The sequence below is a fragment of the Microcaecilia unicolor genome, chromosome 10, assembly GCF_901765095.1.
Source record: "Microcaecilia unicolor chromosome 10, aMicUni1.1, whole genome shotgun sequence".
Classification (NCBI taxonomy): Eukaryota; Metazoa; Chordata; class Amphibia; order Gymnophiona; family Siphonopidae; genus Microcaecilia; species Microcaecilia unicolor.
The window spans coordinates 161,998,700-162,019,158 of NC_044040.1; the positions used below are offsets into that span (position 1 = coordinate 161,998,700).

The window sequence follows — 20,459 nt, forward strand, 5'->3', positions numbered from 1 at the left end:
TTCTTCGACGTCCACGGAGTCGGCAGTACCGAGGTCGTCGCTGGTATCGATGTCGGCGTCGGGAGGGTGCATCGACGTCTGGAGCGCAGGTAATGGCTGTCCAGAGACCCCACGCTGGTAGCAGTGAGCCATCGAGTGGGTCTCCACCTGCCTCGAGGGCTTCTGCGCTGCAGGCCCCCCGGGACGACCTCTTTCGGACCCGGCCCCGTGGAGACGTGTGGATTCCACGTTCTCCTCTTCGGTACCAGGAGGTACCGGTACTGTGCTTCGGGCGAAGGCTAAGAAGCATCGGCATCGGTCTCCTTCCTGTCACGGTACCGAGAGCTCCAGGCACCGAAGGAGTTGGCACCCGAGAAGCGTCGACGCCGAGAGGACCGCTCACCCTCTATACAGGAGGTGTCGATGCGCTCTGCTCCGGACAGCCCGGTACCGCCTCCACGCCCCAGACAGGTTCTGACATCATCGCCGGTACTGACCCCACTGCCTTCTTTGACAGCCACTCTGGACGAGCGCCTCGAGGCCATCCTTCCAGGTATCCTGGAACGTCTGCTGCATTCATCTGCTCCGGTACCGGGGGTGCTTGCGCCACCGGTACCGTCGAGAGAGGAGGCGGCTGGCTCTCCACCCGTGGTGAGGTCTGCGACGCCGGTACCGCTTGCGGCATCAACGTCTGCGGCCACCCAAGTGGACTTCCCGCCGACTTCGCTGGAGGAAGCTTTGTCGCCTGCGGCGCGGGAGTCTTCTTTTCGGCACTGCTATAGGGGCCCTAGTGCCTTGGTGTCGAGACGGGCTCGGCTTCGGACTGAGGTTCGTGAACTTGTGTCCGATACCGAGGGTGAGGCCTCATGGGAGGAAGAGGAAGACCCAAGATATTTCTCTGACGAGGAGTCTTGCGGTCTTCCCTCTGATCCTACCCCTTCGCCATGGAGGAAGCTTTCTCGCCCTGAGAGTTTATCTTTCTCCTCATTTGTCCGTGAAATGTCTATGGCCATTCCCTTCCCAGTGGCTACTGAGGATGAGCCCAGGGCTGAGATGTTCGAGGTCCTGGACTATCCTTCGCCACCTAAGGACTCGTCCACTGTTCCCCTTCATAATGTCCTCAAACAGACATTGATGGCGAACTGGACGAAACCCTTAAGTAATCCCCACATTCCCAAAAAGATTGAGTCCCAGTATCGGATCCATGGGGACCCAGAGTTGATGAAGACCCAGTTGCCTCATGACTCTGGTATTGTGGATCTGGCTCTCAAGAAAGTCAAGAGTACTAGAGAGTACGCCTCGGCTCCCCCGGGGTGGGACTCTAGGACTCTGAACTCTTTTGGGAGGAAGGCCTACCATTCTGCTATGCTTGTGTCCAAGATGCAGTCCTACACGACTTGCGGAATAATGTGCGGCAGCTGACGGACTTGGTATGCTCTCTGGATTTAAAGGATGCTTACACTCACATCCCGATACTGCCAGCTCACAGACAGTATCTCCGATTTCGTCTGGGAACACAGCATTTTCAGTACTATGTACTACCCTTTGGTCTCGCCTCTGCGCCCAGGGTGTTTACCAAGTGCCTGGCGGTTGTAGCAGCGGCGCTGCGCAGACTGGGAGTGCATGTGTTCCCTTATCTCGACGATTGGCTGGTGAAGAACACCTCGGAGGCCGGAGCTCTACAGTCCATGCAGATGACTATTCAGCTCCTGGAGTTACTAGGGTTTGTGATAAATTATCCAAAGTCCCACCTTCGTCCAGTCCTCAGGCTCGAATTCATAGGAGCTCTGCTCGACTCCCAGACTGCTCGGGCCTATCTTCCCGAGGTGAGGGCGGACAATCTACTGTCCCTCGACTCTTGGGTACGAGTGTTTCAGCAGATCACAGCTCGGCAGATGTTGAGATTGCTTGGCCACATGGCCTCCACAGTCATGTGACTCCCATGGCCCGTCTTCACATGAGATCAGCTCAATGGACCCTAGCTTCCCAGTGGGTGCAAGCTGCCGGGGATCTAGAGGACGCGGTCCAGCTGTCCATGGGGTTTCTCAAATCCCTTCATTGGTGGACAATTCGATCCAGTTTGACCTTGGGACGTCCCTTTCAAATTCCTCAGCCACAAAAATTGCTGAATATGGACACGTCTCTCCTCGGTTTGGGGAGCTCATGCCGATGGGCTCCACACTCAAGGAGTTTGGTCCCTCCAGGAGTCGCGTCTACAGATCAATCTCCTGGAGTTGAGAGCGGTCTGGAACACTCTAAAGGCTTTCAGAGATCGGCTGTCCAATCAAATTATTCAAATTCAGACAGACAATCAGGTTGCCATGTATTACATCAACAAGCAGGGGGGCACTGGATCTCGCCCTCTGTGTCAGGAAGCCGTCAAGATGTGGCTTTGGGCTCACCATCGTGGCATATTTCTCCAAGCTACATGCATGGCAGGCGTAAACAAGTCTGGCCGACAGGTTGAGCAGGATAATGCAACCTCACAAGTGGTCTCAACTCGAGAGTGACCCGCAAGATCTTTCAAGTGTGGGGCACCCCCTTGGTAGATATTTTTGCCACTCAGATAAATCAGAAGGTCCCTCAGTTCTGTTCCAGACTTCAGGCCCACGGCAGGCTAGCGTCGGATGCTTTTCTCCTTTATTGGGGGAGGGGCCTCCTGTATGCATATCCTCCCATACCCTTGGTAGGGAAGACTTTGCTGAAGCTAAAGCAGGATCGTGGAACCATGATCCTGATCGCTCCCTTCTGGCCGCGTCAGATCTGGTTCCCTCTTCTTCTGGAGTTGTCCTCCGAAGAACCGTGGAGATTGGAGTGTTTTCCAACCCTCATCACTCAGAACAAGGGGGTACTTCTGCATCCCAACCTCCAGTCCATGGCTCTCGCGGCCTGGATGTTGAGAGTATAGACTTTGCCTCCTTGGGTCTCTCTGAGGGTGTCTCCCGAGTCCTACTTGCTTCCAGGAAAGACTCCACGAAGAGGTGTTATTCTTTTAAATGGAAGAGGTTTGCCGTCTGGTGTGACAGCAGGGCCCTAGATTCTCGTACCTGTCCTACACAGACCCTGCTTGAATACCTTCTACACTTGTCTGAGTCTGGTCTCAAGACCACCTCTGTAAGGGTTCACCTTAGCGCAATTAGTGCTTTCCATTATCGTGTGGAGGGTAAGCCTATCTCGGGACAGCCTTTAGTTGTTTGCTTCATGAGAGGTTTGCTTTTGTCAAAGCCCCCTTTCAAGCCTCCTACAGTGTCATGGGATCTCAATGTTGTTCTCACCCAGCTGATGAAACCTTCTTTTGAGCCACTGAATTCCTGCCATCTGAAGTACTTGACCTGGAAGGTCATTTTCTTGGTGGCAGTCACTTCAGCTCGCAGAGTCAGTGAGCTTCAAGCCTTAGTAGCTCATGCTCCTTATACCAAATTTCATCATAACAGAGTAGTCCTCCGCACTCTCCCTAAGTTCTTGCCGAAGGTGGTGTCGGAGTTCCATCTGAACCAGTCAGTTGTCTTGCCAACATTCTTTCCTCGTCCTCATACCCGCCCTGCTGAACGTCAGTTGCACGCATTGGACTGCAAGCGTGCATTGGCCTTCTATCTGGAGCGGACTAGCCCCCACAGACAGTCCGCCCAAATGTTTGTTTCTTTTGATCCCAACAGAAGGGGAGTGGCTGTCGGAAAACACACCATCGAATTGGCTAGCAGACTGCATTTCCTTCACTTATGCCCAAGCTGGGCTGACTCTTTGAGGGTCATGTCACGGCTCATAGTGTTAGAGCCATGGCAGCGTCAGTGGCCCACTTGAAGTCAGCCACTATTGAAGAGATTTGCAAGGCTGCGACATGGTCTTCTGTCCACACATTCACATCTCATTACTGCCTACAGCAGGATACCCGACGTGACAGTCGGTTTGGGCAGTCGGTGCTGCAGAATCTGTTTGGGGTTTAGAATCCAACTCCACCCCCCTAGGCTCAATTTTTATTCTGTTCCAGGCTGCACTCTCAGTTAGTTGTTACTGTTAGGTCAATCTCAGTTATGTCCTCGCCGTTGCGAGGCCCACTTGACCTGTGTTTGTTGTTTTGAGTGAGCCTGGGGGCTAGGGATACCCATATGTGAGAACAAGCAGCCTGCTTGTCCGCGGAGAAAGCGAGGTTACTAACCTGTATTAGGTGTTCTCTGAGGACAGCAGGCTGATTGTTCTCACCAACCCGCCCACCTCCCCTTTGGAGTTGTCTCTTCCCTTGTCTTTGCTTGTGACTTGACTGAAGCACGATCGCGATTCGGGCGGGAAGTCGGTCGCGCATACGCGGTGCGCATGTTCACGCGGGGTCTAGCAAAACTTGTTGCTAGGAAGATCTTCCGATCCTGGGGCTGTCGTGGACGTCACCCATATGTGAGAACAATCAGCCTGCTATCCTCGGAGAATACCTGCTACAGGTTAGTAACCTCGCTGTATCTGGTAGCCCAGAAGGATTGAACAGACTGCCCACAAACTTCATATAGATGTTATAGAGGAGAGAGAGAGTGGTTGGTTATTGTAACCATGTGGTATTGAATTCCAGAGCATCATGAAAGAAACATCAGACCCTGGGGTCCCAGGGAACCACATCTTGTCCTGAGATCTTTAGTACTAGGTCTGGAGAAAAGTATGGTGAAACTGGTAGATTATGTAGCTAGAAGGTTGTTAGGCTGTATACAGAGAGGTGTGACCAGCAGAAGAAAGGGGGTGTTGATGCCCCTGTATAAGTCGTTGGTGAGGCCCCACCTGGAGTATTGTGTTCAGTTTTGGAGGCCGTATCTTGTTAAGGATGTAAAAAGAATTGAAGCTGTGCAAAGAAAAGCTATGAGAATGGTATGGGATTTGCGTTACAAGACGTATGAGGAGAGACTTGCTGAACTAAACATGTATACTCTGGAGGAAAGGAGAAACAGGGGTGATATGATACAGACGTTCAAATATTTGAAAGGTATTAATCCGCAAACGAACCTTTTCTGGAGATAGGAAGATGGTAGAACGAGAGGACATGAAATGAGATTGAAGGGGGGCAGACTCAAGAAAAATGTCAGGAAGTATTTTTTCACAGAGAGAGTAGTGGATGCTTGGAATGCCCTCCTGCGGGAGGTGGTGGAAATGAAAACGGTAACGGAATTCAAACATGCGTGGGATAAGCATAAAGGAATCCTGTGCCGAAGGAATGGATCCTCAGGAGCTTAGTCAAGATTGGGAGGCGGGGCTGGCGGGAGGCGGGGATAGTGCTGGGCAGACTTATACGGTCTGTGCCAGAGCCGGTGGTTGGGATGCAGGGCTGGTGGTTGGGAGGCGAGGATAGTGCTGGGCAGACTTATACGGTCTGTGCCAGAGCCGGTGGTTGGGAGGCGGGGCTGGTGGTTGGGAGGCAGGGATAGTGCTGGGCAGACTTATACGGTCTGTGCCCTGAAGAGCACAGGTACAAATCAAAGTAGGGTATACACAAAAAGTAGCAAATATGAGTTATCTTGTTGGGCAGACTGGATGGACTGTGCAGGTCTTTTTCTGCCGTCATCTACTATGTTACTATGTAGTAGTAGCTGCAAAATACTTCATTGCAAGTGGGGAAAAAAAAACAAGGAAGCAGCGCTTAATGTAGCAGAAGCTCAGTTCCGAGAGTTATATATGATTGGAAAATTCACCTGTGAATTAGGTGAACAAGCATTAAGCACAAGAGGAGTAGTAAATGGGGAGAATACAAATCTGTAGAGGAAATGGAAAGAGTAGTGCATTTGATATACTGCCTTTCTTTGGAACAACCAAAGCGGTCTACATATTATATATATCTAAATGGGACAACTTCCCTATGAGGAAGGGCTGAAGCATCTAACGCTCTTCAGCTTGGAGAAGGGATGGCTGAGGGGAGATGTGATAGAGGTCTATAAAATAATGAGTGGAGTGGAACGGGTAGACGTGAATCATTTGTTTTGTATTTCTAAAAATATTAGGACTATGGGGCATGCGATGAAGCTACAAAGCAGTAAATTTAATACGAATCGGAGAAAATATTTATTCACTTAACGTGTAATTAAACTCTGGAATTCATTGCCAGAGAATGTGGTAGAGGCAGTTAGCTTAGCAGGTTTTTAAAAAGGTCTGGACGGCTTCCTTAAGGAAAAGTCCATACACCATTATTAAATTGACTTGAGGAAAATCCACTACTATTTCTGGGAGAAGCAGCATAAAATGTATTGAACTTTTTCGGGATCTTGCCAGGTATTTGTGACCTGGATTGGCCACTGTTGGAAACAGGATACTGGGCTTGATGGACCTTTGGTCTGTCCCATTGTGGCAGTACTTATGTACTTATATACTTTCACTGTCCCTAATGGCCCTCAGTCTAAGTTATTCTTTGGACCTGGGGCAATGCAACATTATGAATTGCTTAGAAAGGTATTTGCAAAAGTCTTTAAGCCTAATTAAATGTAAAAAAAAAAAAAACTCACTCATATAAGGTGTATGGGAAGTTAATTGTTGATGATGTATGAGGATCATTCAAACAAATGAATTTTGTATATCAATGACTAGTAGACCATGAAGGCCAGGATTGCCATATGCACAATTCTTTGTCTTTGAAAAATTCAATACATTTTTCAGTGCATAAAAACAAAGAAAAGAAAGAATGATGCGTTAAGTTTTGGCACACAGTGTTCTAATGCATTCGCTAAAAAATATTTTACTCTTGTTGCAGTAAACTAATGACATGCAGGTTACTATGGTATTAAAAAGTGTGCACTGAAATAGAACAGGGAAAATATAGTACACACTACACAGTATCAAAAGAAAAATGCCTCAAGTGTAAGAAGGGATTGGCTCATGCATTGACAGGAAGGGAGACATTTAAAAAAATGGCCTGTAATAGTAATTGCTGAGCAACTTAGAAAGAGCAGCTAATCACAGAACTCAGTAAACAATTGCCACAGACTGAGTATCTGATCTTGTGTCAAGGGGAACAAACCAGATTCGTTTTCCAATTGGTAGTACCCAATGAAGCAATATACCAAAGAGGAAAAAAAATATATATAATTAGTGGAACAGCAAGCAGGCATATAAATACCACTAGAATTGCACCAAAGATATAACTAAGGATTACACAAAAATAGAAATCTGCATATATCTTCTGATACATTACTGAGAATTATACCCGAGAAGAAAAATGCCATAAGCCAAATGAATCTTGGCCAATGAACCATGCTCATGACCTAACACAGCCTGTGGCAAACTAGAAATAAACTCTCTCTTCCCCAAACTATAGGAATGAACCCTGGATTCTTACCTTTTAAAAAGGGTTCCAGAGGAGATCCAGGAAATTATAGACCGGTGAGTCTGACGTCGGTGCCGGGAAAAATGGTGGAGGCTATTATTAAGAATAAAATTACGGAGCACGTACAAAGTCAGCATGGATTTAGTGAAGGGAAGTCTTGCCTCACAAATCTACTGCATTTTTTCGAGGGGGTGAACAAGCATGTGGACAAAGGGGAGCCGGTGGATATTGTATATCCAGGGTCGTCTCGTGGCGGGAGGAGTGTGAAAGATTACAAGAGGACCTCGTGAGGCTGGGGGATTGGGTGTCCAAATGGCAGATGAAGTTCAACGTTGACAAGTGCAAAGTGATGCACGTGGGAAGGAGGAACCCGAATTACGGCTATGTCATGCAAGGTTCCGCTTTAGGAGTTACGGACCGAGAAAGGGATCTGGGAGTCATCGTGGATAGAACGTTGAAATCTTCCGCTCAATGTGCTGCGGCGGCTAAGAAGGCGAACAGAATGTTGAGTATTATTAGAAAAGGGATGAAAAACAAGCATGAGGATGTTATAATGCCATTATATCGCTCCATGGTGCGACCGCACCTGGAGTATTGTGTTCAGTTCTGGTCGCCTCATCTCAAAAAAGATATAAAGGAATTGGAGAAAGTGCAGAGAAGGGCGATGAAAATGATAAAAGGGATGGGACGACTACCTTATGAGGAGAGGTTAAGATGGCTAGGACTCTTTAGCCTGGAGAAAAGGCGGCTGAGGGGTGATATGATAGAGGTCTACAAAATAATGAGTGGGGTAGAGCGGACAGATGTGAAGCGTTTGTTTACGCTTTCTAACAATAATAGAACTAGGGGACACAAGATGAAATTAGAATGTGGTAGGTTTAAAACAAATTGGAGAAAGTTTTTCTTTACTCAGCGTGTGGTTAGACTCTGGAACTCATTGCCGGAGAAGGTAGTGACGGCAGCTGGCCTTGCTGAGTTTAAAGGGGGTCTGGACAGATTCCTGAAGGAAAAGTCCATTGATCGTTATTAAATTCTGGGTTTTTGCCAGGTTCTTGGGGCCTGGATTGGCCGCTGTCGGAGACAGAGTGCTGGGCTTGGTGGACCTTTGGTCTTTTCCCAGCGTGGCAGTTCTTATGTACTTATATATGTACCATAAGACACTTGCTTCTTAGCCGATCTCTGGCAGAGGCAAGATTTCTTCCTTCAGCGCCAACTGTTTACACACACAGCTTACCCCATTGCATTTGGTCAATATAAAGAGATAAATCCAAGAAGACAGGAGGAGCCTCCATGGAAAGTCAAAGCAAAACAGCAAAAGTAGAGGCTGACAAATGCGCAAACCAATAGAGAGATAATATCAAAAACCAGTTTATTCAGAATATTCATATCAATATCAAGGACCCAACATGGTCTGTGTTTCGGCGCCAAAGCACATGCCTCAGGGGTAACAATCAACTTTCTACAAAAAAACAGGACAAATTAAAAACATAATATTAAGAGATTTCAAATAAAATATATCTGCCTTAATAAAATATGTAGCCAAACATATACGGACATTCATAATAGTATTGCACATTTGTAAATGTATAATGATAAATTATGTAAAAAAATGTTAATATATTATAATTATGTGAGCAGATATTGTGGACAGAGAATCACCAAACAATGAAAAGTGATAACTGTCAAATAAATGACTGATAAATGAAAGGCATAGGTAAGGCTGATGAAACATCAACATATCTACATATATGTTTATCCTGATCTAATAGTAAAAAATACATTCATACAACTTGAACAAGTAAAATGCTTCAAGACATCATGATCCGACATCATTTAAAACTACATTATATTTACATATTAATTATAAATATAATTCAATGAAATAATGTCAAACCTCTGAGAAGAAGCTGATAGGCTTGAATAATTCCTTTGTGTATGCAAGTTAATCCACTGTAAAAGGATAAAAAGCATTTTTAAAATACTACAAAGGGATAAAATTCCTGTTATTTCATAAAAATGTAAATAAGTTAAAATGGGCCAATCTATATATATGTATATAGACCATCATCTTTATGCAAAACATAGGTGTAAAGCGTGTATTTATGTCTAAACAGGCAAATGCCTAAGTAAATTATTGGAATGTGTTGTGCACTGTAATACCTAAAATTGCTGAATATGTATCATTCGCATGAAACATTCCAAATTAGAGGGATAAAGAGTATATGTCACCTATTGACACTAGCTCACATTACCATCAAGATGTGAAGAGAACGGGAGAGCTATACAGTACACCAAAAAATATAGAGTGATAAATCAAATAACTGAAAAAATATAGTATAAATAAAATGCCTTCCACAAAGAAAAAAATGTATATACACAAACATACCGAATGGATAGGTATACAGAGGAAAACTACAAACAGACCCATTGCACCAAAAGACGAAAAAAAAGTGTGACCAATAAATGCTTGAAAAACAGAACATACTCTGAGTCTAACTTAATTCAATAAAAAACAATGAAGCAAGAAATAAATACTCCAAAAAGGGTAAGAGAAATGAAGACCACAAAAACAATCCTGAACAAACAAAAACCTACATACACATATATACCTACATACACACACACACACATATATATATATATATATATATATATATATATATATATATGCATACATACACACACATATCATTAAACCAGAAAAATATTAACAAAAGAGCGAATGCTGATACTATTGGCCAAACGAGATGAAAAATGTATTTCTCATAAAAAATGTATCAATTCTAAAGAGGCATTCAGACCATGTGGAGATAACGAATTTAAGACAAAAATGATTCTTTGTTCCTCTTTTAGTAATTCTGTATCAAGATTTCCTCCTCTCCAAGACTTTGAAAACTATAAATTTTAAATCATTGATATTATGATTCTTATCATGCCAGTGTTCAACTAAAGGAGCGCTGGTAACATGTCGGCTAATGCAGCTTCTATGTTCTATAATACGAGTCTTGACCGCTCTTTTGGTCTTCCCTATATAAAGCATCGGACAAGGGCACATGATAATATAAATAACATTCCTGGTGTTACAGTCAGATAGATGTCTGAGCTTATATTTCTTGTGTGTGTGGGGATGGCTAAATTCTTTACTTACTATAGCATGTGAACATACACTACATCTGCCACAAGTCCTATGACCCTGAAGTAGATCCATAATTGGCTCATCTACCTGGTATGGTAATGCTGATGGTACTAGTGTTTCTTTAAAATTCCTATTCCTCGAATAGGCAATCACTAGATCCTTATTCCTGAAGCACTCATGCCCCTCCAAAATGTGCCAATGTCTTCTTATGGATTTCAGTATTTGGCTTGCCAGATACGAGTACCTTAATGTGCAAACTAAATCCAGCACAAGGTTAGCAGCTCTACTTACTTCCCTGTAAGTGGGGGTGCAGGGAGACTCAGGACTTAAGCAAGAACCTCCAGTTCTATCAGAGGTGCAACCACTCTGGTTCCGTGCCAAAACTCTTCTCTTGTCTTCCAAAAATCTGGTCTCACACCTCTGTCCACTGAACCCAATCAGATCACACATTCCTCCTGTCCAGCCGATGAAATGCAGGTCTGGAAGCAGTGATGTAGCCAGACAGCCAGTTTTGGGTGGGTCTGAGCTCAAAGTGGGTGGGCACAAAAGTTTCTCTGCTCCGCCCTACTCCCACCTCAAAATATAAATACTTTAGCTAATGAGGATTTCCAGGCTCTGTCAGCTGAAGATTTTCTCTGAAGTAGGCCAAAACTCTCTCTTACCAAGCTTGGCAGGCAGCAGCAATGACCCTAAACCACTGATGCTGGCACCCCATACATGCTTGCTTAGTTGTCGGTGGTTCAAGGATGCTGTTGCCAACTGCAGATCTTGGTAGAAGGGAGTTCTGCCCATCTTTGGAAGAGGTCTTTAGCTGGGGAATGCTTTGGAATCCTCACCAGCTATACAGCAAGGGTCAGGACTGGTGTTAGACCTGCTTGGGCCCAGGTCAGAAAATAAAGGAGGGGCCCCCTTCCCCAATTCCCTCATGTCCAACATCTCCTTCTCTCATTCCCACTGTCCACCATCTCTCTCTCCCCCTCCCTTGTGTTTTGGGTTCAACATCTCTCTCCCCTTCCCATGCAGCATCTCTCCCTTCCTCCCCTCTATCATCTTGTCCAACATTTCTCCCTCCCCTCTACCCCTATGTTCAACATTTCTCCCTCTTGCCACTTACCCCCCTCTCTTTGCAGCAAGTCTCCCTCCCCTCCACCTCGTATGCAAGATTTCTCCCTTTCTCACCCCTCCACTCCTTTGCTGCATCTCTCCCTTCTTCCCCCGCGCGGCATCTTCTCCGCCCATGCAGCTTCTTCTCTCCCATGTTTCCTCCCCTCTGTGCAGCATCTTTCCCTGTCATCCCTCATCTGTGCAGTATCTGTCCTCCATTTTCTCGCCTCCACCTCCCCCCCCCCCCCCGTGCAGCATCTTTCCCTCTCATCCCTCCTCTGTGCAGTATCTGTCCCCCATGTTCTGCTCCCCCCCCGATGCAGCATCTTTCCCTGTCATCCCTCCTCAGTACAGTATCTGTCCCTCATGTTCTCACCCCCATGCAGCATCTTTCCCCCATGTCCCCCCCCCCCCCCCCCGTGCAGTATCTTCCCTTCTCTTTCCTATCCCATCCCACCCACAAATGTCCTCATACTTCTACATGTTGCTGGTAGCAGCAGCGATTTCTATACTCTGCCTGCTGCTCAACGATCTCCTTGCAGCCACTAAGCGCTAAGCCGAAAGCCTCTCCTTTGCCACATCTTGACTGGGCAGAAACCGGAAGTTGCAGCAGCGGAGAGACTTCTGGGTTAGTGCTTTGTGACTAAGGAGGTTGATGAGTGGCAGGCAGGGTGTGGGAATCGCGAGCCTGCGACCAGCGGAATCTACTTTAGGGACACTGCTGCTGGGTGGGCCTGACCCCAAACTGGGTGGACCGAGGCCCACCCGTGGCTATGCCCCAGCCTGAAAGACGATGATGTCCAGCATTGATACAGACACCCTCCCTGCAAGAGCTGGTGCCAACCAAGGAGCTCGCAAGTTTTGTCACATACTTGTCAGTGTAAATCTGTCTTATCAGTTTCACCCCTAAGATGAAGTGCAGATGTTCTTGGTGCTATCAGTGTCCTTAGGCTGGCAGTGATGTAGGAAGCGTTCAGGCAGCCATGACAGTCTTGGTCAGAACCGGATGTTCTAGACCCAGGCCGGTTTCTGCACAAAAGGTGACCTACCAGGAACACCCCTACAGGCCTGCCTGACTCTGCACAGCCCCCTACTTCCCCAACCCTGCAAAAATTCTCTGGTACCTTAGCGGGCCCTGGATCCAACCCTCCAACCCAATCCTCTTCCTCCTCTGACTTGGTCATCCCACATAATGGAGACCCTCATGCAGAAGGCCTCCATAATGCTGGATGCCCCATGGACCAGTATTTACCATGACATCTCTTTCGTAACTACTATCACTTTGTAAAATGGTTGCACTTGATCACTAGCTGACCCTGACTCCAAGAGGCATTGACTTATTTTACAGACTGGCCCCTAGCATTGCATCCAAACATACTGCAAGGGATCAGGTACCACCATTTTATAAGTTAGCAGTGACGAGAAAGGAACACAGTCATACAGCTCTTTAGACTACATAAGTATTAGTGGTCCAGGTAGCTTCAGCAGCATGGAGGTGCTTTAATCAAGAGCCTTCCAGTGCCAGGCATCTAGTCCTGTGTTGGGCCTGGATCAGGGTACCTGGGCTCAGGTTGTCCTGGACCAGATAGCTTTTGGGGTAGGGATGGCTGTCAAGCCCATTTGGGCCTTGAGTCCTCTGAGGAAGGACAAAACTTAGGTGACCTTGATTCTGCTGCCATGTAGGATCTTTATTTCATGCCTAAGCAGAAGTAAAATTGTGTGCTTAAGGGGAAGTTTGTTGTTTTTTTTTTTTTTTTTAAGTGCCAAATTTAAATGGTTTTCTTTTTTTTTTTTTTTAACTTTAGGAACAATTACTTGTTCTGCAGGTTTATATGCAAACAGCACTATTCTTTAATGTAGTGGCTTTACTGCAGAATTTTCCACACTGAAATCTATACTGCATTAGGCATGAGGTTAGCATGGTAAAATCAAAAGTAAAGCACTACACCAAAGAAGTGCAGTTTATTTCATTGGTATGCAAAGTATGTAGGCTCATTTAGAATGTGCTTCAGACCAAGTTTCAAAAAAACAATGAACATTAGACACAAAGTATGCATGGTAAAAGTAGTCATGTGCTCTACTTTGTAACTACACCAAGTACTCAACATTGTTCCTTTGAAAAAATATACTTTGGGTAGTAAATATTAAGGGTATGCATGTACAAAAAAATATTTTCTCTGTGAGGAGAAGCAGGCTTATAATTCTCACAAGTGGGAGATGCCAACCTGCGTTGCCCAGTCTGTAATTTACCCAAGCTAAATGAGAGCTTTATGGAGCGCAAGACATGCTCCACCGCGTATGCGCAAGTGCCTTCCTGCCCGCTACAAGAATGCAATCTCAGTTCTTCTTTTACTGCAGTGAGGAGAGAGCATGCTTTTTACCATCTCCTCACATTGCTCGGTCCTAGAGAGCTTTTTTGTGCCTTTCGGCAATTTGTTTGTGTTTTTTTTTTGTGTGTCATTTATTGTGTGTTCCTGTTGTTGGAACTCCAATTTCCTTTAATTTTTTAGTGATTTTGGCTGGTTTTAAGTTTCCTTTCATTTTCCGCCATCATCGGGTCACTTTTGGGCCTTGAATTTGGTTGGTAACTTTCCCTTTCTTTTTCTGTGTCTTGACCCTTTTTCAGGCACCATCGTGTTGTTTAATTTAGCCAACAAAGTTTTTCCTTCTAAGTCCATGAAAGTTCCCAATGGCTTCAAGCACTGTACCTGGTGCAGTTGGACAATCTCTAGAAAAGACACACATTTTTGGTGTCTGCCGTGTCTTGGACCTGACCATAGCCCCACTAACTGTGTTCTGTCTTTGCATAAAGAAGAGGACCCAGGTTTCTAGAGAGGCTCAATAAGAGGATTTTTGGAGCCAAGTATTGGTTCCTCGGCATCAGCGTCGATGTTGAGCGTCGCATCGGGAGCGTCGGTAAGCATGGCTGCTACTAGACCCTTAGACAATGGGAGCAGTAAAGCATCGAGTGGGTCTCCACCAGCTTTGAGGTCTCCTGCTGTGCAGGGCCCCCAGGACTGTCCATCGTCGTACCAAACCTTGAGGCGATGTGTGAATTCGATGTCATCTTTGTTGGCTTTGGGTGACGGCCAAGAAGCATCATCATCAGTCGCCCATGATGCATGGTGCCAGGAGCTCCGGGCCATCAAAGGATTCGGCACCAGAGAAGCATCGGCGCAGGGAGGACCACTCCCCCTCCATACAGGAGTCAACATCTAGCTCCATTGTTAACCCCAGTGGTTCTGCAATCTGCACCTGAGCCGGCACACTAGCTTTTCCAGGTGTCGGCTCTTGATGAGCGCATCCGGGCCTTTCTCCCTGACTTGCTGGATGGTCATGCAACAGTGTGCATCAGCATCGGAGGTGCTTGCGCCTAACTTGCCTCCCTTTGCAGCCCTGCTTGGCCCTCACCCTACTGTGTGGCCCCCAGCACCGATGCTGCATGCAGCCCCGGTGTCGACTGCCACTCAAGCCAGCACTCCCTTGATGTTGGTGGAGGAAGCTTCGATGGAGTAGAGGAGGGAGCTGGCTTCTCAACGCCGTTCTTGAGGACGTGGTTCCTGGGCATCGAGGCAGGTTCGGACTCAACACTCCCATCGGGAGGTATTGTCTGACTCCGAGGAGGATCACTCATGGGATTCAGAGGCGGATCCAAGGTATTTTTCCAGAGACGAGTCCTGTGTAATTCCCTCTGAACCCTCCCCTGTACCTGAAAGAAGAAAGTCCTCTGGAGAGCCTTTCATTTCCATTGTTTGTAAATGAAATGGCTGATACCATTCCATTTCCCTTGGAAGTGGAGGATGAGCTCGGGGCCAAGGTGCTTGAGGTCCTGGACTACGCATCTTCTCCTAAGGAAGTTCTTGTCAGGAACTGGGAGTCCTCTCTGTCATGCCCAGGAACATTGACACCCAGTATCTGCTCCACAGTACACCTGGTGTTGATAAGCCTCAGTTGCCTCACAATTCAATGGTGGTAGTATCCGCTCTCAAAAGAGCCAGTAGTTCCATGCATTCTTACCAGCTCTTCACCAGCATCTACTTGTGAAACTCTGTGCACAAGTTGTCTGACCTGGCTGACAAGCTCCCTTCGGAGCAGGTCAAGTCAGTTCACCAGTTGGTCAAGCAGCAGAAGGCGTTGAAGTTCTTGACACTTACAACACTTTTGATATGGCATCCAGAATCTCTGCTCAAAGTATAGCAACGTGCAGACTCTCATGGCTGCATGTTTCTGGTTTGGAACATTCTGTTCATCAGAGTTTGGCAGGTGCCCCATGCCGAGGGGATAATCTTTTTGGAGAGAAGGTTGAGGAGGTCGCAGACCAAATTAAAAAAAAATACTGATTGTACACTTGTTAATTCATAGATATACTAGACTTTGAGCCCGTAAAAACGGGCTATTATAGGAAGGGGGGGTTGAAAGGCCCGCCCCCACCGCTGAGTTCGCCGCTGCCCCTCCCCCTCCGAGTTCGCGCCCCCCCACCGAGCTGTCACCACCCACCTTCCACCCGGCCGGGCCCTCGCTCCGCTATTGAAACAGCGAGGGTCCGGGAACGCAGCACTGAGCTCTGCTGAGCTGCTGACGTCGGCCTTCGTTCTTCTTCTCTGCCTGTCCCGTCCTCGTGTGACGTAACGTCGTCGAGGGCGGGACAGAGGCAGAGAAGAAGAAGGAAGGGCGATGTCGGCAGCTCAGCAGAGCTCAGTGCTGCGTTCCCGGACCCTCGCTGTTTCAATAGTGGAGTGAGGGCCCGACCGGGTAGAAGGTGGGTGGTGGCGGCGACTCGGGTGGGGGGAGCGTTAGACGGCGGTGTCCCTCCCTCAGCAATGCACAGTACAGACCCTCTGTGTTCCGCCCCCGTCATCACGTATTGACGTGGGGGCGGGGCAGAGAAGGTCTCTACTGCGCATTTGCGAGTGAGTATGGTCACTCGCCGTTTATATGTTTGATATGCATTTAAGCAATTTGCATCTTATATTTTTATTTGTCCAAACAAACTAAATTTGCGCTCATACATGCATTAGTAGATGGTATTGCTATGGTGGCAAGCTGTGTATAAATAAATATTTAATATAGTTCCAATTCTGGTGACTTAGTGCTAAGATTTGGCTTTCACATGTTATGTAAGGATGCACTAGTACTTTACAGAAATTTTTGTTTTGCAGTGCATAGTTAGTGGTTCTAAATGATAATTGACAACCTTCAATTTTGAGATGTGATCTATTCCACTTAGAACACCTTTAAAAGTTCTTACTTGCAGGTTTTAAATTATTTTAGAATTCTATTACACACCAAGGGGCCCTTTTATCAAGCTGCAGTAGGCCTACCACTTGGCAAAACAGCACTACTGCCGGGTGTGCGCAGGCGCCCGGTGGTAATTCTGAGTTTGTCATGCTCCATTTCCCGCACTAGAAAATTTTTATTTTCTAGCGCAGGGGGTGGGCAGTAGGCGCTCCTGGTGGCAATTAGGCCCATTTCCATATGCTGCCTGATTACTGCTGAGTTAGTGCGCGAGTCCTTACCGCCTGCTAAATTGGTGTCGGTAAGGGCTTAGTGCATGGCCATTAACAATTTAAAAAAAAAAAAAAAGCCTTTTTCCTACCACTGTAAAAAGTGGCCTGGCACACGACAGTCCCGCACGCCAATACTACTGCAGGCCACGTTTTACTACGGCTTGGTAAACGAGCCCCTAGTAGAAGATACTAAAAAGGTAATATGTCTAATTATATAATTTTCTTTTGCATCAAATCTAGGTCATGCTCCTCATAATTTTAAACTATTATCCATTAATGTGTTGATCCGTCATGGTGATAGATATCCACTCTATGCAATTCCAAAAATGAAAAGACCAGACATTGACTGCAACTTATTACCTGATAGGTATGTTCTGATTTTATTATGTTGCTTTATTCTTCATTTAAGTTGAGTTTCTGTTCAAAGACCAATCATACTTTGTTTCCTATGATTAGCCTTCTAGATTCTGTGACTGTTGTGGTGTAACCAGGTTGCTGGTTTTTTTTTTTGCATACTACTTTTCCATATCTAGCTTGAGAGTTTGTCATCCTTCAGTCTCAGCAGTCATCTTGTTTATTGATTTATTGATTTATTTATTTACAATTTTTATACATCACCACTTTGCCACACTTCAGAGAGGTATACAGTGAACATAAGTTATCACATACGTAAAACAACTCAAATACAGGTATGTCAAACTCATGACTAATAATGGGCCACCACAGGAGCCTCACAATCAATGAAATTAAATGGAAATACTTTTAAAACAAATTGGATGAAATATTTTTTCAATAAAAAAAAAAAAATAGTTAAGCTCTGGAGCTCTTTGCCAGAGGATGTGGTAACAGCGGTTAGTGTATCTGAGTTTAAAAGAGGTTTGGGCAAGTTCCTGGAGTAAAAGTTCATAGTCTGCTATTGAGATAGACATGGGGGAAGCCACTGCTTGCCCTGGGATTGGTAGCATGGAATGGTGCTACTAGTTGGGTTTCTTCCAGGCTCTTGTGACCTGGATTGGCCACTGTTGGAAGCAGGATACTGGGCTAGATGAGCCACTGGTCTGACCCAGTATGTCTAATCTTATGTTTATATAGATGAGGGTCTGTCCATGCTCTGCATGTGTGGCTGAGGTGCTACTATTTGGGTTTCTGCCAGGTAAGTGTGACCTGAATTGGCCACTGTTAGAAGCAGGATACTGGGCTAGATGGACCATGGGTCTGACCCAGTATGGCTATTCTTATGTTCATTGATAGGCTGCACTAAAATATTCATCCTCCCTATCTCCCATTGCAATTAAGAGCAAATTTTACATTATGTACTCTAATTACAGACAGGTGGCGTCAATTTCTCTATTGGTCAAACTGATGGAGGTTTGGGTCACGAAACAATTGGTTAATTATTTTCAGAAATGTCAAATATTGCATCAGTTGCAGTCTGGTTTCTGAAAGGGTTTCAGTATGGAAACCATCCATATTTCACTACTCACTACAGCTCAGAAGATGCTAAGTTTAGGATAGACTTCCTTTACAGTGCAGTTTGATTTAAGTAGTGCCTTTGATTTCATGGATCATACTCTTTTGTTATGTCTGTTGGACCTTTTTGGTATCTTGGGTCCAGTATTGTATTGGATCAGAGGTTTTCTAGATAGATCATATAGGGTAAAAATGTGTGAGGAAATTGCAGAATACCGGAGAGCTACTTGTGGGTCCCTTAGGGCTCCCCATTGTTCCCTATGCTGTTTAATATCTTGATGCAACCTTTAGCAGCAAGTCTGGAGAACTCGAAGATCCATTCCTTTATATATGCAAACGACTAAAGAATTTCTGACCATGAGAACGAAAATAATAGAATTAGGAGGCTCCTTCTTGCTCGCCTACCCCTGTAAATGTGTAATACGGTTGGCCCAGAAGAAGTATGTTTTTTTTGTACCGGATCAGCTAAAGTCTTTTCTAGATTCAAAAGTATCAAAGTGAAGTATATACTGGGAAGAATGTTGTCTTATTATTATGACTTGTCAATTCCTCAATAATCTTCTCTGATTCCTGCCCCCCCCCCCCTTTTTTCCCTTCTTATTTTATTGTGGTCTTAAGGAAGCTGCACAAATGTTACCTAGAGATAATGATCTCATATTCTATATATCTTCATTTGTTTTTTTTATTTGGCAGTATTTCACTTGACAGTTGTATGCTGTTTGAGTATAAAATGGTAATAAATAAAAGATTTAATAATATATGCAAATGACATTACTATGGTATTTGCCTTTTACTGTTGGCAACACAGGACATGATCTGCTCTTTGTGGTGGTTTAGATTTAGTCGATTCATGGGTTTCTGCATATAAATTGAAGCTTAATAAAGAGAAAACAGTGTTTTTATGGGTAGGTTCACTGTTACCTCTGAGTGATATGATGCTACAAGTTAATAATTTTCAGATAGAACTAGATGGTTCTTCCAGAATTCTGGGAATTAAGGTGGATAGTCAACTTATCTTTAGGAGCCACGGTTCATATGGTGGAAGGAGATTCTTTTTTATGTTACTAAAGAAATTAAGAGGCAGATGCACTAAACGTTTTTCATCGTTAAATGAGCCCTCGGGGAAGAATTTCCGATCCTTTCCATGCACTTAAGCCTATTTTCCGACGACAGTAGCAGCTAACGAAAACGGAATGGAGATGAGCAATTAGTGTGAAAACCCCATTGAAACGACATGCACTAACCTTTTCCGATTGCCTTTACGCAGGAAAAAGGCAGGAAAACTAACGAGAGGTCTGGACCTCTCGTTAGGACAGCTCCGTGGCAGGAAAAAGTGTTAAGTGAAAAAATAAACAAACTTTGAGCCAATCCCAGCGCATTAGCAGAGCTAAAAGCGCTGTGATTGGTCCAAAGGACCTCAGAAAACACATAAAAAAATAAAACTAAAAAAAGGATCGGGAGGGGGCAAGGGCGCTCATCAGGAGCGTCCTGTACGGACGGCCTTGCCCCCCCCCCCTGCTCCCCACTTTCCGCCGCTCCCCCCACCCCGAAAAAGCAAAATTGTAGCAGCCCCTGCCCCCCTCCCTTCCTCACTACTCTCAGCTCCGCCTCCCGACATCCTCCGTCTGTGCCCCGCCCCCTTTGGGGGGTCGTCGCCGCCATTCCCCTTCTCCATCGGGCCCCCCTCCCTCTTACCGGGCCCGTGCAGCGCCTCTCTCCTCTGTCCGAAGGCGCTGCACGGGCAAGAAGAACGCTGAATCAGCTGATGCCTGCCTTCGCGATAGAGCGTCTTTCTCCTCCTGGGCCCGCCCCTGTCTGACGTCAGACAGGGGCGGGCCCAGGAGGAGAAAGACGCTCTATCGCGAAGGCAGGCATCAGCTGATTCAGCGTTCTTCTTGCCCGTGCAGCGCCTTCGGACAGAGGAGAGAGGCGCTGCACGGGCCCGGTAAGAGGGAGGGGGGCCCGATGGAGAAGG

General features: G+C 46.0%; 1 protein-coding gene across 2 annotated transcripts in view; it reads left to right on the plus strand.

Moving 5' to 3' along the window:
• PXYLP1 (2-phosphoxylose phosphatase 1) overlaps positions 1-20,459 on the plus strand; it is a 159,482-nt gene that overhangs the window by 61,988 nt on the left and 77,035 nt on the right. For both annotated transcript variants that reach the window (XM_030216456.1, XM_030216457.1), the window contains one exon: positions 17,255-17,381. In XM_030216456.1, the coding sequence (XP_030072316.1) occupies positions 17,255-17,381 (127 nt within the window). The remainder of the gene's footprint in view (positions 1-17,254; positions 17,382-20,459) is intronic.